This window comes from Colletotrichum aenigma (assembly GCF_013390185.1).
Source record: "Colletotrichum aenigma strain Cg56 chromosome Unknown KSG_Cg56_contig01, whole genome shotgun sequence".
NCBI lineage: Eukaryota > Fungi > Ascomycota > Sordariomycetes > Glomerellales > Glomerellaceae > Colletotrichum > Colletotrichum aenigma.
In genome coordinates this window covers 233,194-260,855 of record NW_023500907.1, presented here as the reverse complement: position 1 = coordinate 260,855, position 27,662 = coordinate 233,194, and the positions used below count along the sequence as shown (strand labels likewise).

The following is a 27,662-nucleotide window of genomic DNA, read 5'->3' as shown; positions in this document are numbered from 1 at the left end:
CACGGGACACCAACTCGGTAGAATGAAGTGGATGCCGTTGTCATTCAGAAGTTCGTATATAACGTAGAGAGTGAATCGTACAGAGCAAAATGGCGCGCGCTGTGGTCGGTCCTCAGCCATTACCAAGTCGTTCCTCGCACCAACTTCGCCGCGATGACAGCACTTCTCGCCGGGGCTCTCCTCGCCGCCGGGGTGTCGGCCGCTGCTCTTGAGTCCGCCGGCTCTCTCGCAACTCAGACAATAGCAGCCTCGGCATGGTCTTATAGCACCTTCTCTTACGAGCAGATGACCTCAGACCGATACCCGACACCACTGCCGTCTCCTCTGACCATCGCCACACCTTACGCGCCTCACTTCACCGAAGCCTCGATCCTCTTACCGACCAACGTCACTTACACGACATATTTCTTCAATCCATCAGCAACAGCCAGCCCCGATGGGACGTACGGTCAAAGTGCCTACGCAGCCCTCTGGTCAAACTACACTTATACCCACGAGCCACCTTTCACCACCACTGCTTCGCCCACGCCCGTTCCCTCCAGCGACCTAGTCTTCCCTCCGCAACTACCTGCTAGACCTCTCAACGAGAATGAAGGCCTCAAGTTCCCCGAGAACTTCGTCTGGGGCGTGGCAGCAAGCGCATGGCAAGTTGAAGGAGGACTTCAGCTCGAGGGCCGTGGCCCTGCGCTGCTTGACTCGACCGGTGTCAACGGCCAGGGCACCCTGGGAACCAACGACTCCAACGTCGCGGACATGCACTACTTCCTATACAAGCAGGACATCGCGCGCCTCGCTGCGTTGGGGGTGCCATATTTCTCCTTCTCCATCTCCTGGAGCCGTATTGTTCCTTTCGGAGTTGCGGACTCTCCGGTCAATCAGCAGGCACTGGATCACTACGACGATGTGATCAACACGTGCTTGGAGTATGGCATCACTCCCATCGCGACGCTGATGCACATTGACAACCCTGTCGGCGTGTTCAATGACTTTGAGGCTTTCCCGAAGCATTTCGCGTATTATGCGAAGCAGGTCCTGGCGCGTTATGCTGACCGAGTCCCGTACTGGGTTACGTTCAACGAGCCCAACATTGCGGTCCAGTTCTACCTCGGCAACAACTACAACGGGTTGACAGCGTTCCTGCTAGCGCATGCGGAGGTCTTCCATTGGTACAAAGACACTCTGGGCGGAACGGGGAAGTTGACGATGAAGTTCGCGAACAACCTCGCCGTGCCCCTCAACCCCGGCAGCGAGGCTGATGTGAAGGCCGCCTATCGATATCAGGACTTCATCCTCGGCGTGATGTCGAACCCGCTGTTCCTCGGAAAGCAGTTCCCCGAAACCGTCTTGGGAACGCCGGGTATCACGCTGACTGCTCTGACCGACGAGCAGATCGCCACCATCAACGGCACAATGGACTTCTGGGCATTTGACCCATACGGAGCGCAGTACGCCACGGATCCCGCCGGGAGCTACGACGCCTGCGCTTCAAACTCCTCCGACCCGTTGTGGCCCTCGTGCGTGGAGCTGAGCACGACACAGGCCAATGGCTGGAAGATGGGCGCCGTATCCGAGGGCGGTGCCATCATCGCGCCCTCGTATGTGCGAGAGCAGTTCGGATACGTGTGGAACACGTTCAAGCCCTCTGGTATCATGGTCACGGAGTTCGGGTTCCCGCAGTATGCAGACACAGAGACGCCGGTGGACGCGCAGAGGTACGACTTTGAGAGAACGATGTACTATCAGAACTTCCTCACGGAGACCTTGAGAGCTGTGCACGAGGACGGAGTAAATGTGATTGGGGCATTGGCGTGGAGTTGGATTGATAACAATGAGTTTGGGAGCTTCGAGCAGCAGTATGGCATGATGGGGGTGAACAGGAGCGACCCGGAGTTGGGGAGATGGATCAAGAGGAGTTTCTTTGACTATGTGGACTTCTTCCAAAGTCATACCTAGAGACTGCGATGAGTTGAACAGAGGCCGTTCAACCTATTGCAAGAATGAACTCGGGCCCGAATACGAATCAACATTGAAAGTGTCGCCAGCCGGATCCCTCGGACATAGATGCCCGGTGAAGATCAGTCGCTAAACCGAGGATTTCTACAGATCCAAGACCCGATTCTTGTCTGCAGCAAGACATCACGGTCCGTCCCGGGTCCCGGCATGCAGGCTCCAGTGGCACCCGGTCTAGGCCTACCACGGCATGCACCTCGGATTCATGGTCCCACATCGCGGAGTTTCGCTTGCGGAGTTTACCAATATTCGGCCGTCTTTGAGAGTAGACATGGGTTCTGGATTTGTAATCCGCTTGATGTTTTCCCCCCTCATCTGAAGTGATGGTGCTCACCGCGGGGCGGGGCCCGGCATGGTGAAATGCGGTGGGGCCTGATGAACGGGTTGCCCGGGCCTCTTGTCTATTCGCCGAGGCGATAAGTGTTTTGGAAGGAGTTGATTGGAAGAGAATAGGTTTAGAAGATCTTGAGACGGTTTAGAGTGTGCGCTGGTCCGTGGAGAACAATGGAACCGCATTTTCTGTATAGAAGTATAAAGAAGGGTCTTGGTCTGGATCCCGGCAAGTCTTGACGTCACTCCGTCAACGTCGACTTTGTGTTTAACTATCATAACGTTATCAGACCTCAAGTTCATTTAAAAACTTGAATCCGGGCATTTTCCAATTTAAAAAATCAACTAACCACCATATTCAAAATGAAGGAAGCTATCGTCAACCCAGACATCACCGTCGACATCAAGGACTCGCCCGTTCCGGAGCCGGGACCGGGTGAACTCCTCATCAAGGTCATTGTTTCAGGTACTTCTCACACGCAACTCATGGCCTAGGACAATAGTCACTGACAAGTATCAGGCACCAACCCGAAGGACTGGAAGCTTCCCGCCTGGGTCGGCACTTCCCACAACTCAGGCGATGACGTCGCGGGCGTAATCGAGAAGGTCGGCTCCGAAGTTTACGAATTCGCAAAGGGCGACCGCGTCGCCGGCTTCCACGTAATGCGCACCGAGCACGGCAGCTTCGCGGAGTATGCCATTGTCCCGGCCTTCGCTGCCTTCCACGTGCCCAAGAGCATCACCTTCGAGGAGGCTGCGACGGTGCCATTGGCCGCGTACACGGCCGCGACCGCGCTGTTCCACTCGCTTGAGGTGCCTTCGCCCTGGGATCGCAGCCGTGAGAAGAAGAGCCCTCTCATCATCTACGGCGTCAGCTCTGCCATAGGAGCTTTCGGTGTGAAGCTTGCCAAGAAGGCTGGGGTGCACCCGCTCATTGCCGTGGGCAGCAAGAACAGCAAATTTGTGACCGGGCTACTTGATGAGGGGGCGGGTGATGTGTTCTTGGACTACACCCAATTTGAGAGCCAGGATAAGTTGGCGGAGAAGTTGAAGGAAGTTATTGAGAAGACGGGAGTAAGATGCTACAAGGCTTTCGATTGCGTGAGCGAGAATGGCTCCTTTGAGATGCTCGGAAAGGCTATCCAGGGACCCCCAGAGGAGGGTACCGGATTCAAGCCGAGGGTCACTACGGTTTTGCCAGGAAGGGACTACGGTGCGATCGACAAGAGCGTTGAGGTTGTTGTCACGAGCGTCGGACATGTGCATGAAGAGGAAGGCCAGGGGCGGCTGTTCGGCTTGATTTGGGCGAGGGTGTTTGCTGAAGGGTTGAGGTCTGGTTGGATGAGGGCGCACCCGTATGAGGTTGTCAACGGACTCGAAGGAATTGCAGGGGCGTTGAAGGGCCTGAAGGAGGGAACGGTCAGGGCAAAGAAGATGGTCATTCGCATCGCGGATGGCAACTAAATCGTTTTTTAAAGTTGTTAATATGCGGCTCCGCATCTAAAATTGAGGCTCTTGGTCAGATTTAAGACTGCAGACATGACATGCATGTAGTGCTTACATGGCCACGTGGGGGTAGGCGTCAGCTTACGGGACGATCTTGATCTGTTGCATTTGAATGAAGCTACCTCCTAAAGCCAGTCCAGCCTTACCATAAAAGCAAATATCCACAACGCCTTTCTGCATATGTATAACCTCCACTCTAATGCCGCCGGCAGACAGTATAAAAGCCGTCCTCTTATCATGCGATGCTTGCTCGTACATCCTTGCCCTTCACACTTTTCCACTCCACGAACAATGCTCCCACTATGGTAAATGACGCCGTCACGGCACTAACGAGAAATGCCTGTGCCAGTGCATCACTGTAAGCATAGGCTATCCCATGTAGAAGCTCTGGGGTAAGATTCTCCCGTACAGCCGTCACTCCTGAGGCGATGACCGTAGCCGGATCAATGCCTGGAACGTGTTCTCGAACACTGTCAACGAGCTTATTGGTAAATGCCATCTGACCGATAGCGACGAAAATAGCTCCGCCGATCGTCTGTGAGAAGATGATGATCGCAGTCCCCGTTGGTACATCGGCCGCATCGAGGACAACCTGGACCGCCATCAGGGGCTGCTGCATGCCGAAGCCTACGCCGGTACCTGCGATGATTTGAAAGCCGATCCAGAGGCCCGCGGGAGTATCTGGCCTGAATGTTGAGATCAAACCATAGCCGATAGCCATGAGCATTGAACCGAGTATCATCCACGGGGTGTAGTAGCCCCATAGAGTGACAAGAGCTCCGGCGACTAAGGAGAAGATAACGACTCCACCAAGCATTGGGAGATTCATGACGCCAGAGTTGACTGCAGAAGCGCCTTTAACCGACTGGAACCAGATGGGTAGGAAGTAAACGGACAGAAGAAAAGCAGCACCCAGGTTGAAGGCATAGAAAGCCGAAGACCAGACGCTGCGTTTCCGAAAGATGCGGGGAGGAACCGTGGCGTTGTCTTGATTGCGATATTGGATGTAGATGAAAGATGCCATTGCCGTGCCGAAGACGAATAGAAGGGCAATGATCCGTGATGACTTCCAGGAGTACGTAACGCCGCCCCAGTGCAAGGCAAGTAGGAGACAGATGATAGCCGGCATGAAGAGAAGGTTGCCGATAGGATCCATCTGAATCAAACGCGTCCGCCAGCCTTCTTTTGCGACCTTTCGGACAGGGTCGGGGAAGAAAACGAGGATCACCAGAACAGTGACGGCACCCTTCTTCTTATCAGCAGAGATCATTCGCATCTGGATAGAAGATACTTACGACGGGCAAATTCACGAGAAAGCACCAACGCCATGACAAGCTATCGGTAAACAGACCACCGAGGAGAGGCCCAGCAACGTTGGAGATCCCCCACATGCTACTGACAAAACTCGTGTAAATCGGGCGCTTCTCCAGTGGCACGCTGTACGTAAGAATAATAAGCGATCCGACATAAATGCCAGCTCCCCCAATCCCAGCAATAGCGCGACCAACAATCAGCGCAATACTGCTGGGAGCGGTGCCACATATTAGACTACCGAGCTCGAAGAGGGCGATGGCCAGGAGATAAAACCATTTGATGCTGAAGAAAGTGAACAGCTTGCCAAAGAGCAGCATGAAGGAAGCCGTCGTCAGGAGATATGCACTTCCGTACCAACCCACGTCGTTCAAACTGTTGAATTCATCGGTTATACGCGGAATCGCAGTCGCGATGATTGAGTTATCTGATGTTCTTGTTCAGCGAATTCATCTTCTGACCTGGGTCATAGATCACTTACCTAGGGCCATGACGAAGACACTGAGGCAGAGTGCCAAGACTATCAACCCAAGTTTCATTCCCGTCGGGTAATCGGGTATTTCTTCGTCGCTTGATTTGGTACTTCTGCTAAGGGAGGTTGAATCTAAGGAGGAATCTGCTGCTGTCGTCTTAGGTAGAGTCATGTGCTCAATCTTGTGATCTTGAATTGAGGCTGCGGCGCTTGAAGTGCCTGATTCCTTTTCCATATCGGAGATGCTACCGTTACTTGGGGCCAGGGTGGATGCCCGGGAGCTGGGGAATGATTGCGACTCCATGATGGGCGACATCGAGGGGTCCTTGGGGTCAAAAATACTAGAAAGATGGGTGTTCTTGGCCGTCGAGCTCCAGTTGTAGGGTTGCAAGAGTTCCGGGATGAGTTGTAACACAGGCCGGGAAGCGGAAAGGAGGGGGAACGTGACAACCTTCTCAGCGTGTTGATGATTGCCTGGGAATGAGCGGGACATAGACGTGCTATATAGCAGAAGTAGATGCATCCGCCATTCTTAATTCCATAGTTCTAGTTAAGATGTTGCCGAGGACCTGGGTCTTGGAGTCGGAAGCGAATGTCGGCAGTTGTGCTGGGCAATATGAGCCCGCAGGTCTCCGAGACATTCGGTTGCTTGGGTCTCTACTTCGCCCCTCGCGATTCTGTCAAGGGTCGAAGATGACCGAGCTGATCCCTGCTCTGCTGGAGGAGGAGGAGGAGGGTAGGGGGTAGCAAAGTGCAGGCTCGTCGAAGTCTCACAAGACAGCCAGTGGCTCGGGGCATGGAAGTATGGGTGGTGGCAGCCGTTGTCTCGCGTGTCTGGATAGTCTCGCCTACACACAATAGTGGTCGCCTGTTATCCGTCACTGCGGATATTGTGGCTGGTTATGTACTGAACCGCTTGACCTCAGGAACCGATACTTGGCGTCAGCTAAAATTTCTAGTCCAGAAGATTGATTTCTGTTGGAAATGGGTTGACGAAGCCAAGCTTGATGTTGCCTGATCGAACATACATGCTAGGAGAACGCTGCCAGCTGTCAGTCCTTCGAAGCAATCAGCATCTCGTCATTGACGGGCCCTTGGTAATGCCCAAGCCATGCTGTCAAATGGGTCACACGGGAACAGACAGGATTGGAAGGGAGAAAATACGTGAGAAACGGCTCAGGGTAAGAGACATTGTCGAGCTAGGGGAGGGGGGGAAATCGTGGGGTTACACGGACAAGCCCACCAGGGGCCTACTCCTGCACGATGCTGCAATCAGTTAGTCTGAGATCTTTCCAAAACAAACGCGGCAATTATGCATCTCTCTGCACTAGCGCTGAAGAATGCAGGCGATGATAGGATCGAGATGGATTGCCGATCTTTCAATGTCAGTATTAACGACAGCTTTCACGACATATGACACGTTTCTGGAATTTATCAAAAACGCGACATCGAGTGCCATTAAAAAAAACCGGTACGTAACCTTCCTTCGGGGGAACCGTCGGTGATTTCAAGTTACCCTCTACTACCCCCTCACACAGCGACCTTCCTCGCCAGGGCCATCAGGTCTTCTGTCTCTCATCCGGCACTTTCGACCACTCTCGGGTCTTCCACCCAAGACAAAGATCAATATGCTCCGGCTTGCTCATTCCCTTACCTTGGTTCGGGGTTTTCGCCGAGACTCGTGCTTGGACAACGTGCTTTTTGAAGTTTATTTCCCTACAGTTATCCGTGCTTCGCTCTAAGAATCCCAAAAGTATTTCACCTTCATTGCTACCGCGCATGCCATTGTAAATTAGGTAGTATTTGCACCAGCCCACTCACCTTGTGTCAACCAGACCCAAGTTAGAGAGCAGTCCGGAACCTGTCCCGGCGGTGAGGGTGGCAGACACCAGCGGGGCCTGCACACTCGTGGACAGAGTTTCTCAATACTTGCAAGATCTTGTTGCACCAAAGACTCGATGTCGAAGACCATCCAACAGATGAATAGATTCCAGCACTGTGGTCGCTGTATTACATGGACACAAGTACCATCTCAATACCCCTGTCAGCCTGGGACACCACCTCGGGTCGTATTGTTTCTCAATGTAAGACTGTTTGTATCACAAGCTCCTTTTTCTTTCTATTCAATGTCAAGGCTGCATTCCACTATGAACCATCAAGCGGCAAGCTCACTCTCCCATATCACACACTACATCCAAGCATTGGTGAAGTTGCTGATATAGTCCTTGAGATCACGGAGTGTTATAGCTTATTCTACCCAAATGAAGAAGTCAAACATAGAGGATTAAGCCCCTTTGATTGATTCTGAGTCCCAGTTGAACAGTAAAAATTCATGGTTTACACGTGGCAAGATGACGGCGACGCCTGCGGCGCATGCCCTGATGGAACTCACAGATCGTGGACTGCGTTACAGTTTCATCAGTTCACGCCTGAGGCATGTATCAAGTAATGCAGTGTAATCATTGACGGTAAACTGTGCAGTAGCTTTGGAGTGCTTATTGCTCACTCGGGTGCTGGGATTGACAAGCTCGAGACAGTCTCCCCCGCAGACCCAGGAGCGGCTGCCTCAGTGTTTGCGTCGCAACCGCGTTGGGACAGGTGCAACTTGAAACCTGCCCTGCTCTATGCCACGAGTCTTTACGCCGTCTCACTGCCGCCTGAATCTCACCCAGTAGGTTATGATTCTGCAGTGGCCCTCCGGCGCTTCCACCAGACACGATTGCTTCAACCACCACCATGACGCCAACTGAGGCAGCGCCATTGGCGTCCCTGGCACACCAGCATTATAGAAAGGTCAGAATGTCTCGGGAAGCTAGCAGCCAATGGCGTCGTCTGGAATGATCCAGAACAACTAACGTCTCTCAATTGACGCTTGCCCCTCGCTCTCACGACCCTATTCAGCACTAGCTCTGCTTGTCCCCCCATTCACAACACCGTTGACAACATGCTGAGTAACGAAGTCTTGAGACCGTTTCGAAAGGGGCGGCTGTTCTATGCGGTTGAAACGCCATGCGCATGTGTCAAAACTGCTGGATCACGGCTGCATTCTGTTGATGGCGCGGATCTAAGACAAGAATCGAACAATATATCCGACGACAAGACAGTTCCATAGCTCGGCTCGCTCATTATGGGCATGTCCGGCGGGTGACTGGTGAGACACATTCGGCACGGCTGGTTACATGTCCAATGATGTTTCCTACGCAATTTAAGCAAACAAATGGCCCGAACTGGCAATGTCCGTTACACCTGGATATGTGCGTGGAACGTTCAGTCGCCTCTTGTAACTCCTCCATCATAGTTTGCCTCGCGAGATCTCAGCGCCCTCTCAGTTGCGGCGTCGACAAGGGGCAAGATGGAATACTGAATATGTGATTGCACAGTTTCTATACCAATCTCGAGGTGAAGAGTACTGTGCTTTCCGGCCCGATTAGATCTGTGCAAGCTGCATCAAATTGATACCGACCTCAAGGTTCTGGGACATCGACGCATTTGCGTCTGGGACCCTTTCCGGCGCTCCGTGGTGTGACCAGACAAGGGTGAATCTGGCGGTAACCGATCAGTGAAGATATTTTTCAAAGTGTCTTCACTGACATCATGGCCTGTATTCTGTTGACCAAATCATACGGTAAACTTCGTCCTCCGGATTATTTGGGACTACCTACACTACCCAAGAAGTTTCCATTGGACCATCACAAGGCTAATTTATCGATACCCGCCGTTGCTAAAGATACTTGGATCGACGTAAGTGCAGTTACGCCACCTGGAATAGGTTCTAATGGCTTTTCGCTGACATGGTTTGTGTCCCAGAGCACGCTCATGCCAGCCGATTGCAGCGCCACGGTGATGTCATCTATGCGTTTGTACCCGACATCTCTCTTGTCTATGCCGTCTGCGAAACTGATTTGAATGAGTTTCAAAGACGGCAATCGATAGCTGGCATTTCCGGCAAGGTGCTTCAGATCCTTCAGAGATTCTTTCTTGACGTGCAAAAGCTGTAGCTTTTGCAGTGATGTCGGCAACATATCGGATACGGTGTACCCCAGGGGTATCTCATCGTCAAAAGCCGTAGGCCTCGTGTGGTACTCGAGCATGGTCTGGTCGAAAGCCAACTCTTCAAGCTGGACAAAGTCTCGAAACGACAGGGATGTCTCATCCGTCCACTGTCTCTGTTCCGCGCCAGACCGTTGGCTCGGGGAATGGGTGAGGCGGAGCTTCCGAAGTTGATGTCGCACGGGAACCAAAGTTTGCAACACTTTGGAGACATCCCAGTAGTCGACACCCGCCGTCCGATGAATGTTGACAGCCGTCAGTTCCAGCTCCCGTAGTTCTGGGCAGCAGGCTAGGAGCAGAGCAAGGTCTTCGAACCCGATCTCGTTTAACACCAGCCTCTCAAGACTGCCCAGCGATAATGTCCATGGCTTGCTCATATTCCATGGACTCAGACCGTCAAAGAGACTGCATTGCATGGAATTGAGGACCTTGAGATTGGGTGCGGCCTTGAAAAGGGCGGCCGCTTCGTGTACGTGCTGATTTCTCGTGACTCCTCGGAGAGTTATGAGCTTGAGTGATGGCAATAAAGCCCCGCTGTCTTTGATATGTTGATACTGGCAAAAGCTGTCCCGAGCAATCGAGACCATCTCAACGTTGGGCGTTAACAGAATGGCGAGCTCTTCCAGCCAGTGGTGCACCTTTCGCCGGTTGATCCTCTGTAACGCTTCTGGCTGTCTCGACTCTCGCCAAATTTGGGTTCTCAGATGTTCTTGTGTTGGAGCATGATGTGAGGCTCTGACCTTTTGGCTCGCTGTGAAGATCAAAAGGCTCAGATCCGGCGTCAGCCCGCTAATTTTGTCCGTCTCCACGATCTGAAGTGTTTTAACGTGGAAGGATAGATCTGGTCGGCTGATGATACTGTGAAGAAACGCCGGTAACTTGTCGTCTTCGCGGGGTAAACACCGTGCGTGCCCTCTCAGTCCGCAGTCGTTTTCCGCCGGTAGATTGCCTGTGTAGTATTGATGAAAAAGGAATGGCTGTGCCACGGCACAGACGCGCCTCGAAACTCGACACAGGTGGGCCAGGGCCTTTTGCGACGAACGCGTGTCTTCTGTAACAATGTCGGAAATGATGCCAGGGTGTTGACAATGAGGACACAAGAGAGAGCAAATATGCTCGATGAGTTCCAGAGGTAACGACGCCATCGTTATCCCATCAATCACTATCGTCTCTCACGTACCAAATTGTCGGGTTCGGTCTACCAGAATACTGAAAGGCAACACTTCGTTCTTTAAGACTTGTTACCCCTAATAAACATACATTATTTGCGTGGCTCTCGTATCAATCGGAATGTCACGACAGGGGTGTGGCATGTCAAGGTTCTATGGTGCAATTAATCGTCCAACATGATACGTCCGGGGCCCGAGTCCGGACCCTCACCCAAGGCGAGATTTTCCGTCCTCGGCCGGGATTTCCGCACCCAGAGACCGGACCATTGTAAGGTTTTCTAGCAAAACATTAAAACCAGCTGGTCTCATTCCCTTGTTTCCCGGGTGGACGCAGGAGTCAAATTCCATGGCAGATTACGGCATGCCGGCATCGGCGCGGCGACCCGGGCTCTGCGATGTCCGTCTCTTCACGTTCTATCTGACCCGATAAGCTCGGCGGTAACATTCGGATGCGTCGGTGCGGAATATAAAGTCAATGGTGCGATTTAACGGGATAGATACCCGTAATCTCCCCGTGCCCACGTGGAATGGCCATGGCAGACTTCGGTCTGGCCCGGCGCTGCGGTGCGCTTTGAAGCTTGTTCGATGCGAATGATGAGTGAAATGCAAAGTTTTGAAACTACCATCCCGCGAACACTCTGGTTATCATGGCCAGCCAAGGGCGACTTTGGCCATGTCATTGAGGAGGTTGATAATCTCATCTAATCCCGGGACGCCAATGGAATTCTTCTGTGCTTCACAGTCGAAGTGTGAGATATGCGTAGCGCCCGTTGCCAACAGACACCTTGGGGGAAGATAGTTGAGGGATCAGGAATGGTGTTGGCCCAGAGATCCGGGTTGCCATACCGAGGACCTGGAACCGTGCGTCGACTGCTGTGATCGGACTCAGGGATGATGCACGGGCCACCAATATCAGCTTTCTAGCCAACAACGTTCCAAGTTCTCATCGAGCTCATCAAGACATCAACATCACAAACTGTAGCACAATCGGTAGATGTCTCTCATTCACATGCCCGTCAGTTCACGAACATGGAAGATGCTATTCAAGCCAAATTACCGCTACGCTCAAGCAAAAGCAGCCTTGCCAGCGTGGCTCGCTGCTAGTTATCAAACCCCTCGTTTACGTTCCGTAAACTTTTGCACACGATATCCGGTCAAAGAAACCAACAAATTGCCGAATAACTGGGTAGAGTTCGCAGCAATGCTAGGAAACGAAGTCGAAACTTACGACTCAATATGCTACGAGATAGGAAACGATGAGCTCAAGCCTAATGCACCATGGGGATTTGCTGTGTACCGCACCTGTTACAGCAATGAAATCTCATGGCGCCAAATGCGACAGCACATCGAAACATGCATACAAGACACCCTCGGTCACCCACTTCACCATGTTCGACGGACTCTACGCAACCGTCATCAGGTTACTTTCATTGAAGATAAGCAAAGACTCGATAGCGCCAGTCCAGTCGAAGTGAAGGTCCAATTCGACACCTGGGCTAGACAGGAACTGGCAAAGAACTGGAAAGAGAGGCCAGAAACACCAGAGGTGGGAATTTTCGATGGAGGACCGCCAAGTCCGAAGCAGATGATGTTTTATGGCGCTCGATATAACGTGTGCATAGTGATCGATGACGTCTGCTTACAGTCCGTCGACGAGACACGCAAACACACCGGTCCCTTGGCCCTTCTGCTCAAGAGAGAGTGGCAACCTGTTCATTTCAAAGAAGGCGACGATTTGCATCCAGATTATGAGGATGGCTGGATGATCGATCACGACGAAGGGCCAAATGGTTGGAATTGGATGTATGTCCGCGCATCTAGTTATATTCAACACTACAACAATCTCAATGAATGGTATAACGAATGGGACGAGGATCATATGTTCATGTACCCGTCCGTGGTCTACGAAGAGTTGGGTTTGAAGAGATCGCCGGGGTTTTGGAGACAAAAGACTAATGCCCATGAGGAGAAGTAAGAAGTTGCTCAATATGAGGGTTCAAAAAGTCTTCGTTTTCAAAGTTGATTTCAATAGCGGCTTCTAACTTCAATTTCACTTCCTTAAGTATGTTTGGGATTCTAATATTTTGTAATAAGTACGCGAACTGGTGGTCCTTATGTCTACTTAAGCTCCATCTGATTACAGAGGTAGCCGACTAAGTGCGTGAGTCATTGAGTCACAATCAACGGTTGACAACTGTTGATGCTTTTCAACATGCGCTTGCTTGCGTCCCGAGTTATCCCCGAGCTAGCATGCGATCTATTCGTCTACGACACTGCGCGCCGTGCGCAGTTTTTACTGAAAGAGGGCTAGACCAAATGATAAGCCCTGATTTCAAACAGCAAACCGGAGGTTGGCTTTCCCGGAGTGGAGACACTCGGAGGTGGGCCTGCGGCTGCGCTTAACATTAGGGGAACTGTGACAATCGGTGAACTCGGCAGATCCGTATCGTCGGGTCTTCTTAACATTAGCGATCAACTGCGGGGCCGTTCCGACGATGGGTTAGTTTGCTTTCAAGCCCAGCAACCGGAATTCGCCAATTCTTAACATTAGGGGAAGAGATTCAACAAATTCAGAGGGGTAAACGAACCATGACTCAAAACGAATCATTGACAGCTTTTCCAAAGAGATTTTGATTTGTCTCATCAGCTCCGGCTTATCTGCCCCGTTTTTACCAGGCGTTCGACCTCGCGGGGATGTTGGGTATATGTACCCCTCTCCGCCCCCAGTAGCTGTGATGATCTAGCCCTTTCGACTCAACTGGCGTCAAGTCAAACAAGCACAACATGCTGTTCAGCCCTCTTTTTGTGTCGATTGCCTTCGCGGCCTTGGTCGTGTTTTACTTAGCTCGTTGCATCGCATCACCATTATGGAAGCTTCCCGGACCATTCTGGTCCAGAATTACGCCTCTTGCCCTTAGGTGGAATGAGTTCAATGCAACGAGGACGCTATATGTCCACTCTCTGCATCTGAAGTACGGCCCGGTCGTTCGCATCGCCCCCAATGAGGTGTCGTTCACATCATATGAGGCTGTCAAGGAGATCTATGGGTCTCTTGGAAGCGGCTACGACAAGTCCAGCTTCTACAATTTGTTCCGGGTTTTCAAGCGCAGGTATGTGCCGATGCTGCTAGCTGACCAACGAGTACTCCGAGCTGATTCATTTTGTGCAGGACCATGTTCTCGACCCTGGAAAAGGGCGATGTTAGTGTACCAGCTCGTTTCGATGATTCTCGCTAACAGCTCCGACATAGCATGCAAAGCGCAAGCGCATCATCGCTGATCGCTACGCGAACAGCAATGTCGTAAAGTCTACGGCGCTCAGCGGCATCGAGAAGCGAGCCAAGGAATTTGTCAGGCAGTGTGGCGAACATACCAAAACCAGCATGGATGTTTACGTGAGTGTCACCATCATTTTGTGCCAACCGTTCTGAATGGCTTCTTAACCCTTTTTAGATGTCCCTCCATGCTTATGCATGTGACTGTATAACCCATCACCTGTTTCATCCCTATGGAACCAACAGTCTTCAGAAGAAAGAAGATTTGGACATGATGCATCAGGTTACCAGCGACGACAGCCTCCGAAGTAAGCCTATCCCGAGTTGTCTCTCGGCTTTGATGCTGATAGACCAGGTCGTCTTGTCCAGCACCACTATCCTGTCTTCTATCAATACTTCTCGAAGCTTCTGGATCTTTTTCTTGATCCGCGCACCACACCTTTGGCTCAGAACTTCGTCATTGGCGCCACCTCGAAGATCGATCCCGCACCGTTCACTCTCTTGAACCGCCTCCAAGACAAGACTGAGAGCAGCAGCAGCGTCAACCAGCTTGATAGTACGGACATTGCAGCGGAATCCATGGATCACATGGTCGCCGGTATCGACACGACAGGAGATTCGTTATGCTTTCTCATGTGGGAGCTTTCACAGCCATCGTCCCTCGAGTTCCAGAAGAAGCTCCAGAACGAGATTCGACAGAATCCCGACATTTCTTTCGACAAGCTGTCATACCTTGACGCCGTAGTGCAGGAAGGACTTAGATGCTTTCCGGCTATTCCGATGTCTCTGCCCCGAGTAGTGCCCCATGGTGGTAAGCAGATTGATGGCTTCTTCGTACCCGAGGGTAGCATCGTCAGCAGCCAGGCCTACTCGGTCCACCGAAACAACGACGCCGTCTTCCCGAATCCAGACATCTTCAACCCGGAGAGGTGGATGTCTCCTACTGGCGAAGCTGAGAGAAAGCGACACATGTTTGCATTCTCGCATGGCGGCAGAGGTTGCGTTGGCAAGCAGTAAGTAGACCATCTCGTTTGACGGGGATGTACCTAGACTAATGTTGATTTATCTTTAGTCTTGCTCTTGCTGAGATGAAGTTATTACTGAGGGATATTTATGGCCAATTCACCACCGTTCCGGACATCTCTATGACGGTCGAAAGCATGAGGTCTCACGACCAAGTTATCTCCGCTCGCCCCCTTGGACAAAAGTGCCTTCTGCGATTCGTGCCGTTAGAAGAAGAGAAGATTGAGTGAACTACAACGTCTGTTCTGAGAAAAGCGGCTACTCGAGTAAACCGTGCGCAAAATCAAAGACGGATACAGGGGATCCAAACAAGATAGATAGAAAGGGGGACACCGGAGCTCGATCCGGTGTCGTTGACCTAGTTTACATGCTTTCTGCTCTGATTCTGTGGAGAAAAGCCGAAAAAGCCGTGTAAAAGAACCCTTGAAGCCATTCTCGTAAGACTTTAAAGACCAGATGTCTCGCCAATTCTATACACAAATTTCGTTCCGCTGGCCTTTCCCTCCCGAAGATCTTTCAGCCCGCTCTCAATTCTAGCAAGGCCGCCTGGCACAACCTTGTGCGGATGGGGCTTCAGCCAGCCATCCTGCAGACCTTTGCCCAAGTACCTAGCATGCACGAAGCCAAAATCACGGCCAGTGTCGCTTTCATAGATGAAGCTTACCGGAAGGAAAGCTGCATCCGTCCCAAGCGGCATGTTGAAAGGCACAATCTGACCCTTCTTATCTGGTTGGTTTTCCATCAAGGGTACAGCAATTATCAACCTCGATGGTGCTTCTCCGGCCAAGGAGGGTTGTAAAAGCTCTGCCAGAGTCTGGGAGCTGTCTTCTTGGCAGACAGCGTCCAAGGCATACCGTAGGGGAGCTCCTTTTAATAGACCACGGATACTGTGTGTAACGGATTGCCCTCCGGCCCGATAGTCAAGTACTGCGTCTCCAGATCTTTCGTCTAGAAGACTTCGGGTCTGTTCCATACCGCGGCCAGCAACAGCTATGATAGGCTGAAACCCGGCCCGTTTGGCGTACTGGATTGCAATTTGCAAAACCTCCAACAGCAGAGGCGCCGCCCCTCACGACCAGTGGCTGTGGTTGAGGTTTATCGTTCAATGCCCAAGGTTCAGGAACCTTGAGTCCACGAAAGACGAGCGCGGCTGCCGTCAATGCAGCCAATGGAATCGTCGCAGCTTCCTCAAAGCTGGTTTTGAGGGGATGTGGAAGGTGGTCTCCACCCCGCTAATCGAGTACTCTGCATAGGCGCCCTGGGGTGCTCCAGGTTGATGCATTGAAGCAACTCGATCACTGGTCTTAAACTCAGTAACATCAGGACCAACAGCGTCAATATATCCGGCAACATCATCGCCAGTATTCATCGGTGTACTGCCATGGTAAACGGGGATTTTCCTATTTTCATGGTCATCAATGAAAGTTTCTCTTACAAGAGCCACGGATTCCGGGATGCCTTACCAATCTTTAGGATTGCTTCCAGCCACAACCACTTTGATGCGGACTTGGCCTGGACCAGGAGTCGGTACAGGCGACTCAATAAGCCGAACATGGGTGTTACAGTCTACAAAAGCTTCCTTCATGTTGAATTCGATGAGGAGAGCAGTCGATTGCTGAATGCCGAGGTTATGATGAGTGTAATCGTAACTTGTGGCAGTTTTGAGAACGGTAACCAGATCAGAAGAACTATGAGCCTTATATCCTACTGAACGAAGAAAAGTCGTATAACTTAGTAAGTTGCGGAGTTTGCGGACGACAACGTTATCCTCGTAATGATGAGGTGTTGTAACGTTATTCAATGCCTTGCCCATCAAAGTCTTGACCATTAACCTACCTTCGAGCTTTTCGTGAAGGCAGGAAGACATATTCAATCAATATTTTGTGTTGCCACGGTTGATGACAAGCAAGGCTGTTACTAAAAGGCTTTGTCGTGAGGTAGTCCCCCAGAAATTGTCGCTGAAGAAAATTTGGTCTGACTTTCCTAGAAACCCTCTTGCTAGGTTCATATAGTCGTCGTGTGTATTTTCGCTTGCGGAGCTCGACAGGTTGAACGAGAATCGAGCTCATAAACCAGACAGTCTCTCAATCGACTAACTTTCAAGCTATGCACGTGACGTGCACATGTTGCCTAGTTGTTGAGAACCTCTGGCTGGTTTCTGTTCCTTAGGATTTGTTCTCGGGCCACAGGCCTTAAAATCAGCCCTTGATCCTGTACGAAGTTCTGCCCAGCCTAACCGAGTCATGCATTTTGGTGCCAGATCCAATTGTGACGGACAAATCAGTTTGGCAATGATGCAGGCCTTGATTTGCCGCACCAAGCGTCCACTCGCTAATGATTTGGCAGCTAACAAACCCCAATCTTAACTAACTTTCGGAAAATTACTGACAGCAGCTTGCCTGAGTGTTCTGGGACCGCCCCTGTCTAATGCCCCTGTGAACTGCAACGCCTGGACTGTCGTGCTGGCTTCCAGACCATCGTCCCATTCCACTAGACACCGAGATCGCCATTGGGGATCAACAGCACCTTGAGTATGCCAGAGTTTCGTCAAAACCTATGCGAGAACATCAGATCCAAGAGCACATACGCCGACCTCAACCCCAGTGACTGTTATAACCAGCAACCAAAAACGAAGCAATCATAATTGCCTGTTTCATGAGCTTGGACTTTGGGGGTATTACAAAGGCACTTCCTTGTTCAAAAAAAGCGCGCAATGCACGCCCCAACTCCCGAACCCGATGTTGCAGTGCGTACCCGTCGGCACCTCGCCGTCAGATGGACAACAACGGCGAGCGCAGTGCCCCGAGCGGAAAAATTACGGCGCCTCCGCGCTAATTAGTGGTTTGACGGACATGGGCGAATGACGGTAGCAGTTCACTCAGGCACATTAATGAAGATGTACTTAATCAAGACTTCCTCTTGAAAGTATCGTAAATGAGGCAGCGATTTTAGTTTGACTGCTGAGCAACTACTCCAGTATCGTACGGCATGAACAGTTGGCTTTTCAGCGGTTTTCAGATTTTTTCCGACGCTCAGTCGCAAGCTCAATTGTTCTCGGGCAGACTTTCACTTTCAACTAATGAGGCTGTTGCCAGTTTTTGTGATCTCAGAGGGCATTACTCGAACGACTCGGGAGCAACAAAAATAAATGAAGGCATTTCCAGATTGTCTCCACCCATTATCCGTGGTTTGGGAACTCAAAAACCATCAACTGACAGTTAGATAAAAGGGTGCGTAAGCCTTGCGAATGGGATGTCAATGTCGAAGTACTTCTCGCGCGAGAGCATTACACTCGCTGTCTCGCTGTCCGCGTCTGCAGATGGGGCTCAATGAGTGCAGTGCCTTGGGCAAAGCCCTTGGCAAAAATGACGACAAACCTTGAAGCAGAATGCGCTCGACCAGCGCGGCGGGTCAATACGTCCGTTGCCTGCCATGGGAGAGTAAATTCAATTGCCTTGCGGTTAATGCGGAATGTTGGACAACGGCGCCGGCGGAGGTGATTGCTTGACCGGCCGACGATGGCGGCAGCGGGCGCAGCCACCCATAAGTATCCGGCTTTTGAAGGCCGACGCCAGGCGCAAGTCTCGCTCAGCCCCTATTGCTTCTAACCTAAAACCAGAGCTCGGTTTCTTGGCCGTTACGTTGTCTCCATGAACTGGAAGTGGGCAATTAAAGACAGTGAACTTTAACAACATCACGCAAACATAATCCCTGTCGCCCATTTTACACCATTTGGCCGAGTGAGCCGCGACGGCATCACCGGCGTCCGTCAGTGTGTTGAGTTTCCCGAGCTTCGGGATCGACTGCGTTTTATGTTCGATTTTGCTTCTCCCTTTCACGTGAAAATACTTCCTCACGAGATGCCTGCTTCGAGGTAACCATGATGTGGTTTTAGGGGTTCTGTGCATGTTGGGTCGTAGCATGGCACGACGGTTTGGGGGCGTTCATCCGGCTTGCCCGTAGTGCGTTTTGGGCGTACCGCGGATCTTTGCTAGAGAGCAAGCCTGACCTTGGTAGAGTGCTAACAAATGACAGGGGGGTAGCGAGCGAACTGTAGGCAGTTTGCCATGAGTCGCGCTTAATCAATTTGACTTCATTGCCTATTCGAGTCAAAACCTTCTCTCTTCACTGGACTTGGCGCGTTACCGGAGCGTCGGGCTCGGGTTGGCATCCCACGTTGTCCGTTGCAGCATGTATATAGCATTCAGAATCGCCATCGCTCGGAGGAGTGGTCATTTTTGGATAGCAACCCACCAGTCGCTCCTTTAGTCACAGTCATTCGTTCTCGATTCCAACTATCACGATGCGTTCTTCTATTTTGTCTCTTTGCGCATTGAGCGCTTCTTTAATCAGTGCGACTCCTGTTGCGCTTGGGTGCTACGATGAGTCCGCCTTCGCACCCGAGGACATCATCCAGCGCGATGTTCTCATCGTCGGCGGTGGAGCAACCGGCACTTACGCCGCCGTTCGTCTCCGGGACCAGAACAAGACCGTCGCCGTTGTCGAGCGCGCTGACAAGCTTGGTGGACACGTGAACACCTTCCACGACCCTGCCACCGGTGCGTCCATCGACTATGGTGTTCAGGCCTACATTCAGAACGACCAGACCTTGCAGTTCTTCGAGCGCTTCGGTGTTGCTCTGAACGCTTCTGCTTTGTCCCCGTTCCCCAGCAAGATCGTCGACTTCAAGACCGGCTTCGCCATCCCGAACGCGACTGCTGTTGACCCCAACCAGCTGGTTGGACCTCTTGCCAGCTACCTGTTTGCGACCATGAACTTCGCCTTCCTTGCCGAGGGCGCCTACGATATCCCCGACTCTGTTCCTGAGGACCTGCTGTTGCCCTTCGGCCAGTTCATCACCAAGTACAACCTGACCGAGTCTGTCCAGGTTGTCTGGATCTTCGCCCACGGCGTCGGAAACCTTCTCGAGACCCCTACCCTCTACGTCCTTCAGAACTTTGGCCAGCCCCATCTCCTTGGCCTGTCTGCCGGTTACCTCTACGCCCCCGGCGGAAATCAGCAGGTTTACGACAAGGCCGGAGAATTCCTTGGAGGCGATGTTCTCTACTCTAGCACCGTTGTTGCTTCTCAGCGTTCCGATGACGGCGTCAAGGCCGTCGTTAAGACCGCCACCGGCCGCAAGCTGATCAAGGCCAAGAAGCTTCTCATCACTATCCCTCCCACGATCCAGAACCTCAAGCCCTTCGATCTCGACGAGGAGGAGACTTCCATCTTCAGCCAGTGGGAGAATGTCCCCTACTACGTTGGTGTTGTGTCCAAGACCGGCCTCCCCGATCTCACCAACTACGTCAACGTCGATGTCACCGCCCCCGATGCCCTTCCCCAGAAGCCCTTCGTCTGGCGCCTCGAGACCGTCGGCGTTCCGGGATACCAGACTGTCAAGGTCATTGGCGAGCCTGATTCCGCCACGGCTCAGAGCCTGGTTACTGGTGCCGTCAGCCGCATCGGTCCCTCTGTCGGTGCCACTGCCACGACCGGCGCGGAGTTCAGCGCCTGGGAGGAGCACTCCAACCTGCAGCTTCACGTCTCCACGGATGCCATCAAGTCTGGCTTCTACAAGAAGCTTTACGCTCTGCAGGGAAAGAGAAGCACTTACTACACTGGCAACGCCTGGTGCTCTGACTACTCCCCTCTTTTGTGGGCTTTCACCGACAAGAGAATCTTGCCTTCTCTGTAAAGACGAGAACATTGGTTCAAAAGATTATTTTAGTAATTTAAGACACTTTCTAGCTTGACGGTCATACGTCAGCTGTTTATTCTCTAGATGTCAGACAGATAATACAAAAGCGATCCCTGTCACATGATGCCGTCCTTCCTGCGTCGAGCCCCATAGAACTCCGTGACGAAGTCCTCGGAAGACGAAGAAGTCTTGCGCAATACAATGTGCTGAGTGAAGAATCATTTTTGATAGTGCCCCTCTTTTATCTTCTCGATCGCAATAACGCCATGAAGTTGCTGAGTTTTCCATTTGAACAACGTTCTGCAATGAGCTCACTTGCCAAGTCACTAGTCAGTTCGCACTGACGTGAAGTGTTGAATAGTTTATGAACAACTAGGGCAGCTTGCCATGTAAAACCTACTAGTCTCCAGCCCATTCTTCACATCTTCGGCCTCGGAATCGCCACCCAGAGCGAATCGCATGTCGCAAGATCGACTCCACTGGAGTCTTTGACGGCCGCTCTGAGATAGATCCTCTTGCCCTTGATTTCTTTGATCTGCCCCACTGCAAGCACTACACCTGGTGTCGTCACCGGCTTCAGGTACTTGATGTCCATCGAAGCAGTTACGGTGTTCATCCTGAAGACCGGGCTATCTTTGTCGGTATCCATGTTCCTCTGGATGAGGATGCCCAGGACCTCGTCGATGAGCACCGCGACTATGCCACCGTGTGCGATGTGTGGGTATCCGTCGATCCCTCTTGAGAGCGCGAACAGAATCGACATTTCGGTGATGACCGACTTTCCCGGCGCCTCATTGTGGAAACATATGCATGTTGGAATTCCAGTTGAGTTGTTCATGGTTTTTCCGAAGAACCTGTCATGGGGGTTGGTGTTTTCTGGGACTCTAGATGGTGGGATGAAGGTGGTGACGCCAGGGGCGGAGAGAAGGGTGCGACACCATGGCAGTGCTTTGAGATCGTTGACAGATTGCGGTAGAGACTCGGGATCTGCTTTCTTGTTTAAAGTTTCGATCATTTTGGCTAAGATTATGGCTGATCTCTATCGACGGAATCTTGGTTTCGCAGGAAATGGTTGATGAAGATGAAGTTGTTGCGGCGTGGTATTCAAGCAGGCGAATTGAACCTCGGCACATCGTGCACGTCCATAATGTTTCACGTGAGTACTCAGATCGAGTTGGATGTCCAGAACAACAACCATTATTATTCATTATTATCTTCACTTTGAAGTATAAGGATTGAAGTCATTTCAAGCTTTTCGTGAGCCAGCTGGACATCATTCGCTTAATGCATGCGCTCACACCTATGAAGTCATTTCAGTTGTAGTGAGCGTGACTGGAGCTGATCCCTGCAAAACCTAGCTCTCTCTTAGAATGGACGAAGGTTTCCCCCGACACAACCCCTCAATGATGCTGCGAATGATGTCGATACATTTTTTAGGACAGATTTTGTTAGTCTCTGATAAGGATTCAAGTCAATTGCAGCACTTTGAATGTTCAAAACAAGGCATCAGTACCTACAACGGGGTTCTGGTGATTGCCTCGGGTGTAGTAACACAACCCTCACATCTGTTCGACCTTTCGACAAACACCTGTAGTTCAGCCTCTCGAAATTCGCCTATGCTAAGGGTTAGCTAGCTTTAATAGGTGCCGGCTGGGTCGATGCGGAGACCTCGCCGTAAACTCCGAGGAACAGCTCCGAGGACCCCACTTGTCCCCGGAGAGTCAATGCCAAGAAACCCCAGGTCGTCAATTTCTCATCTCGTCATGTCAGGTAATTTCGAAAATCAACATCACTCAACCTGACAAGACGCGAAACTCCTCGTCGCCATTAAACGGGCAGATTCGTGGTGAAACCGCATCACAGCAGTCACATTTGGTGAAGACACCAGCAGACTCACTGCCCATAGTACTCAACTACTAGTTCATTTAGTTTAAGATGATCGACGGCAACGTGGTCGCCTACAACGCGGCCGTCTTCATCGGCACCCTTTTCCTCCTCGAATCAGGCGCCGACAAGTTCGTCGACCACACAGCTATTGTCGCCCGACGTACCGGCATCCCGGACACGCTAATCGCGCTCCTGACCGCCGGAGCCGAATGGGAGGAGGTAAGACGCGCCCACTTTTCCCGCATTCCGCCCGGCGATGGGCGGTATTTCTGCCCGTTATTGTTACATCACGACTGACGTTGTCGCAGCTCGCTGTGGTTGTCAGCGCCTTGGCTCAAGGTCGGGCTCCTTTGGCATTGGGCAACATTGTTGGCTCCGCGATTTCCAACATCCTCGGGGCCTTCTCTTTGGGCCTACTCTTTCGCAAGAATGGCGAGCACATGCAGTTCGATCGCAGCGCGCGTATTTACTCGCTGCTGCTTCTGGGGGTGACAACAGTCATCGCTCCTATAACTTTCTTTCCTCGCGAAGAATTGTGGAAGGTGACAGGTATCATTCTCATCGTCGCCTTCGCCATCTACATCATCTCTGTGGGATGGGCCATCAGTCGCGGATCACTCACTGCTCCCGAAGGCTCCGACAGCGAAAGTGAAAGCTCCAGCGACGACGAGCGCGACACTGAAGCCCCTCCAACTAGCAGCCGCCGGAGGTCCAACGGCGAACAGCAACCGCTCCTGCGTCCCTCCGAGAACTTCGCACGTCGCAGGCGCAGTCTCTGGTATCACATTGGCTACCTTTTCCTAGGGTTCCTCACGATATGTCTGTCGGGATACGTCCTATCCCACGCTGCAACAAATATCTCAGACGCCCTTGGCGCTTCCGAGGTTCTCTTCGGCATCGTCGTGCTCGCCATCGGAACTACCTTGCCTGAGAAATTCGTGGCTGTGATCAGCGGCAACCGTGGCCACGGCGGTATTCTCGTCGCCAACACCGTCGGGAGCAACATCTTTCTTCTCACACTGTGCCTCGGCATTGTCATGGTTGGTTCTCGCGGGGAGCTGGGCGCTGCTGGCGGGGTGGACATCGTCGAGTTGGTGGTACTTTGGGTGACGACGGCGGTATTCACCATAACCGTGTGGACGGGTGGTCGATTCGATCGTCTCATCGGTGGCTTGATGTTGCTTGGCTATGTTGCGTTCATCGTCGTCGAGTTTCTTGTTTTGAGAAGGAATTTCGATCTTTGAGTTGCAGACTGTCGCTGCAGTGTGCTGAGTGTGTCTCGGAGATGTCTTCACCGCACGTTTGAGTCTGATACTTCTGCCGTATTTGGTCAAAATCATATTGGGCTTTCGCATCATGCCCCCCATGCTCTTCACGCATTTTCATCTCGAAGTCTTGTAAGATATGGTGTGGGACACTAAAAGCCCGTGTCAGTACGCTTTCATGTTCATCACAGCTTCATCTCGTTTCGAATTTTGGAAGGGACCATCCGGCTCGCTATCAAACGCAGTGTAACCGTGGTCAACAGCCTTGAGATATCTGCCACAGACAATATCAGTAGTGGATGCCATCTGACCTTTCCCCTCTTGTGGCATGCGATGTCTGGACCTTGCAAACCGTTCGTCAGTAGGTAAACACGGCGTTCAATCCCAAGCATACCCTACCCATGTCTCGTCTAGTCTTTCAAGCCTATTCGTAAGTGATTCTCGGTCTTAAGGAAGTCGTCCTATCGATCTAATGCGGGACGTAGTACGGAACCAGGCTGTGCTTCGACACAAGCGAAATGCCACTCAACACCGGACCAACCATCACACGGCGCATTTCGAGAGAACAAGGGTCACAACTTCCGCCGGACCGTTCATGATCTTGGTTATCTTTTGCGCATTTCGACTACCGTGTCTTGTTGCGGAAGCCAAGCAGCGCGGCAGCGCCGCCACGCCGTCATGCTGCTAGATTGGCAAGCATACAAAGCTGACGGTCCCAGACGCGTGAGAAATCGCCCAGAAACCATCCCCGCGAATTATACCATGTAAGCCCGGAGATGTCTGTGGCCCAAGAACTCCCCCCGCATGCCAATATTCTTGGTTTCTGCCACGCGTGCCCCAACAATGCTTTTTATCCTACAATGCCAATCGAAACCATGCCGCATGGGGAACCGGATGCCAGCTTTCCAAGAACGAGCGTTGGCAAAGATAGCCAACGGATTCAACTCCCTGAACTATATTGCAGGCGAACCACAGGTCTGTTGCTTGGCTCTCAGCCTGTCATTGGAGCAGGATTGCACATATGCCCGTCTCCCTTTCCCCATGGTAGCCTTCCTTGCTCTTAAATACTCAGCATCTTCACCGTCTGTCGCACATCGTTGACTCTTTGCTTCTTTTCTTGCCACCTACTCATTCTTACTGGTTTGGAAAATCGGGTTTCTTTTTGATCTTCGGACTCCTGCATCTGTAAATCGGTCATAGCAGGACACTCGCGTCTTGCCTGGCTATTGAACCATGGCTGACTTGAGCAACAATGTCGACCTGCCGGGCGAGAAGGCTGCATGGCCTCAGAACTCTGACGCCTCATCTGGTCAAGTCGAGACCATCGAACAAGCACCAGGACCAGACACCGAAATCGTCGACAAGGCGACTGAGCGCGCGGTGCTACGCAAGCTAGACTACCGTATTGTCCCAATGGTCATGTGGGTATACCTGATGAACATGATGGATCGAGGTGAGTTCACACTCTTCAGAGTCAGGTTCCGTTATTGAACCTTCTGCGCAGTCAACATTGGAAATGCCCGATTATTCGGCTTGGAAGATGACTTGAACCTGGGATCTGGGCAGTTCCAACTAGCAGTCTCAGTCCTGTTTATCACCTACTGCGTGAGTTGACCCCTGGGCTGGACTGAGACGTTCAGGTTGGCTAATGTTCGTGGGATTTTAGCTATTTGAAGCTCCGTCTAACATGGTCATCAAACGCCTGCAACCTGCTCGATACCTTGCAGGGCTGACTATCTGCTGGGGCTTCGTCGCCACTTTCAGCGCTTTTGTAAACAACTTCGCCGCCCTCGTGGTGTGTCGCCTGTATGTACACTTCTTCAACTCGCAAAAATGACCTTGCTAACACCAGTAAAGCCTCTTGGGCCTGTTTGAGGCAGGCTTCTTCCCGGGAGTTGTCCTTTACCTGTCCATGTTTTACAGCCGGCGAAGCCTCGCCCTCCGGATCGCCTACTTCTACGGAACCGCAGCTGCCTCTGGCGTGGCCGGGGGCCTGGTCGCATACGGCATCAGCTTCATGGACGGCCACGCCGGCTGGCGCGCCTGGCGATGGATCATCCTCATCAACGGGCTCCCCACCATCGTCACCGGCTGCGTCATCCCGTTCGTGCTCCCAAACAGCCCCGAGACGGCAAAGTTCCTCTCGGACGAGGACAAGCGCAACCTCGTCCGCATCCACGAGCAGCAGATCGGCAGGGCGCGGAACCTGCGCGAGATGGAGTGGGAGGACGTCAAGGACGGCATCAGGGACTGGACGACCTGGGCGTACTGCTTCGCGCTGTTCCCGCTCCTCACCATGCTCTACTCTTTCGTCGTGTTCCTCCCTACCATCATCCACGGCCTGGGCAGCTGGAACGCGACGGAGGTCCAGGCCATGACTGTCCCTGTCTACGCCGTCGGGGCCATCGTCTACGTCGCATGCGCCCGGGTGAGCGACCTCACGCAGCGCCGCGGCTACTTCATCATGGGCGCCATCGTCTCTTCGATAGTTGGCTACGGCATGCTCATTGCCGAGAAGGGCAACGCTGTGTCGTATGCCGGCACTTTCTTCGTCAGTATCGGCATCTTCGCAGGAGCAGGCATCTCGTTTGCTTGGGTCCCAACCAACAACCCTCGCTACGGGAAGCGGGCGTTCTCGACGGGCATGCATCTCACCATTGGTAACTCCTCTGGGGTTGCGTCGCCTTTCTTGTTCGCGGGAAGCAGTTTTGTGCCCGGTTACGCGGCAAGTATGGGTATGCTGGCGGGCTCGTTCGCTCTCAACGTGCTGCTGCATGTGCACTTCCGGAGACAGAACAAGTTGAGAGATGAGGGTAAGATGGACTACTTAATGGAAGGCAAGACGGAGGATGAGATCGAGGCTATGGGGGAGAAGAGCCCACGATTTCGCTTCGCGATTTGAGAAAACATGGGAGACGCTTGATGTCAAAACCAACCACCTGCCATCTTAAGTCGCATGCAGACCTTAGAAGATTGGATGGAGATACTTCATTGAAATCGAGATTTGCATCACTCTGGTACCGCACAAAATTCGACTTGCCGTCAATGAAGGCTCGAGTCATCCTTTGAGACCAGTGATCCTGCAAACTACCCAAGCCGCAGCAAATATCATCTCTCTCTTCAGCATTCAGGGGGCATCTGAAAATAAGTTACTCGCAGTTTACCATCTCCTGAACCATATTTTTTGACTTGTAAATAGGTAATCCACGGAGTCACACGCAAGACGGTTTAACTTGAAAAGTGGAGTGAGGCTCCCGTGGCTCGACTTCGATGATTTAAGATCCCAGGTCCGCGCAATAATGATAGTAGTCGACCCTCGGCGAGAGCCTCACTTCACTTTTCAATGCGTTTAAAACCAATCCTGACAGGTTGATGATGAGTGACTAATCTCACCGATTCCCAAGCGGCGGCCGTCATTGGAAGAGAAGATCCCAGAGGCGCTGTTCATGTGCCGTTCACTGCAATCTTGACCCACGCTAAGGCAATGAAGACCGAAGCAAATCTTGATCGAAAGCTTTCGCGGTGTGGCTGCTGATAGAATCCCTTCCAATATGTCGCTCATGCAGCGTATCACAGGCTGACATCTGTGAGCCTGCTCTCTTTCGCGAGGCCGATCAGAAAGGCCACGATTCTTACTAATAACACGTCTTACTAGATAGCGCAC

General features: G+C 52.1%; 10 protein-coding genes across 10 annotated transcripts; 7 read left to right on the top strand and 3 right to left on the bottom strand.

Moving 5' to 3' along the window:
- Nucleotides 1-153: 153 nt before the first annotated feature.
- On the top strand, nt 154-1,953 carry BGL1A-0 (Beta-glucosidase 1A; the record flags this gene model as incomplete). The annotated part of the gene is made up of 1 exon (XM_037315338.1): nt 154-1,953. One exon carries the CDS (start codon nt 154-156, stop codon nt 1,951-1,953), a length of 1,800 nt encoding a protein of 599 aa, XP_037184817.1.
- Nucleotides 1,954-2,703: 750 nt separating this feature from the next.
- fsr4-1 (Trans-enoyl reductase fsr4) lies at nt 2,704-3,804 on the top strand (the record flags this gene model as incomplete). Its single annotated transcript, XM_037315337.1, has 2 exons — nt 2,704-2,806; nt 2,861-3,804. 2 exons carry the CDS (start codon nt 2,704-2,706, stop codon nt 3,802-3,804), a joined length of 1,047 nt encoding a protein of 348 aa, XP_037184816.1.
- Nucleotides 3,805-4,081: 277 nt separating this feature from the next.
- On the bottom strand, nt 4,082-5,648 carry roqT-3 (Efflux pump roqT; the record flags this gene model as incomplete). Its single annotated transcript, XM_037315336.1, has 3 exons — nt 4,082-5,092; nt 5,142-5,584; nt 5,639-5,648. The coding sequence occupies 3 exons, from the start codon at nt 5,646-5,648 to the stop codon at nt 4,082-4,084; spliced, it is 1,464 nt and encodes a 487-aa protein (XP_037184819.1).
- A 3,670-nt stretch (nt 5,649-9,318) lies between these two features.
- CGCA056_v000074 (uncharacterized protein) lies at nt 9,319-10,266 on the bottom strand (the record flags this gene model as incomplete). Its single annotated transcript, XM_037315335.1, has 1 exon — nt 9,319-10,266. One exon carries the CDS (start codon nt 10,264-10,266, stop codon nt 9,319-9,321), a length of 948 nt encoding a protein of 315 aa, XP_037184818.1.
- Nucleotides 10,267-12,049: 1,783 nt separating this feature from the next.
- CGCA056_v000073 (uncharacterized protein) lies at nt 12,050-12,823 on the top strand (the record flags this gene model as incomplete). The annotated part of the gene is made up of 1 exon (XM_037315334.1): nt 12,050-12,823. One exon carries the CDS (start codon nt 12,050-12,052, stop codon nt 12,821-12,823), a length of 774 nt encoding a protein of 257 aa, XP_037184821.1.
- An 809-nt stretch (nt 12,824-13,632) lies between these two features.
- stcB-3 (putative sterigmatocystin biosynthesis P450 monooxygenase STCB) lies at nt 13,633-15,375 on the top strand (the record flags this gene model as incomplete). The annotated part of the gene is made up of 6 exons (XM_037315333.1): nt 13,633-13,958; nt 14,018-14,048; nt 14,099-14,242; nt 14,301-14,430; nt 14,478-15,135; nt 15,195-15,375. 6 exons carry the CDS (start codon nt 13,633-13,635, stop codon nt 15,373-15,375), a joined length of 1,470 nt encoding a protein of 489 aa, XP_037184820.1.
- A 4,073-nt stretch (nt 15,376-19,448) lies between these two features.
- cpaO-2 (Beta-cyclopiazonate dehydrogenase) lies at nt 19,449-20,843 on the top strand (the record flags this gene model as incomplete). Its single annotated transcript, XM_037315332.1, has 1 exon — nt 19,449-20,843. The coding sequence occupies one exon, from the start codon at nt 19,449-19,451 to the stop codon at nt 20,841-20,843; it is 1,395 nt and encodes a 464-aa protein (XP_037184823.1).
- A 421-nt stretch (nt 20,844-21,264) lies between these two features.
- On the bottom strand, nt 21,265-21,861 carry vlmB-0 (Verlamelin biosynthesis protein B; the record flags this gene model as incomplete). Its single annotated transcript, XM_037315331.1, has 1 exon — nt 21,265-21,861. The coding sequence occupies one exon, from the start codon at nt 21,859-21,861 to the stop codon at nt 21,265-21,267; it is 597 nt and encodes a 198-aa protein (XP_037184822.1).
- Nucleotides 21,862-22,781: 920 nt separating this feature from the next.
- On the top strand, nt 22,782-23,977 carry maX1 (Sodium/calcium exchanger MaX1; the record flags this gene model as incomplete). Its single annotated transcript, XM_037315330.1, has 2 exons — nt 22,782-22,952; nt 23,042-23,977. 2 exons carry the CDS (start codon nt 22,782-22,784, stop codon nt 23,975-23,977), a joined length of 1,107 nt encoding a protein of 368 aa, XP_037185833.1.
- Nucleotides 23,978-25,231: 1,254 nt separating this feature from the next.
- CGCA056_v000068 (putative transporter) lies at nt 25,232-26,900 on the top strand (the record flags this gene model as incomplete). Its single annotated transcript, XM_037315329.1, has 4 exons — nt 25,232-25,451; nt 25,503-25,603; nt 25,665-25,804; nt 25,856-26,900. The coding sequence occupies 4 exons, from the start codon at nt 25,232-25,234 to the stop codon at nt 26,898-26,900; spliced, it is 1,506 nt and encodes a 501-aa protein (XP_037185834.1).
- Between the last annotated feature and the right edge of the window lie 762 nt (nt 26,901-27,662).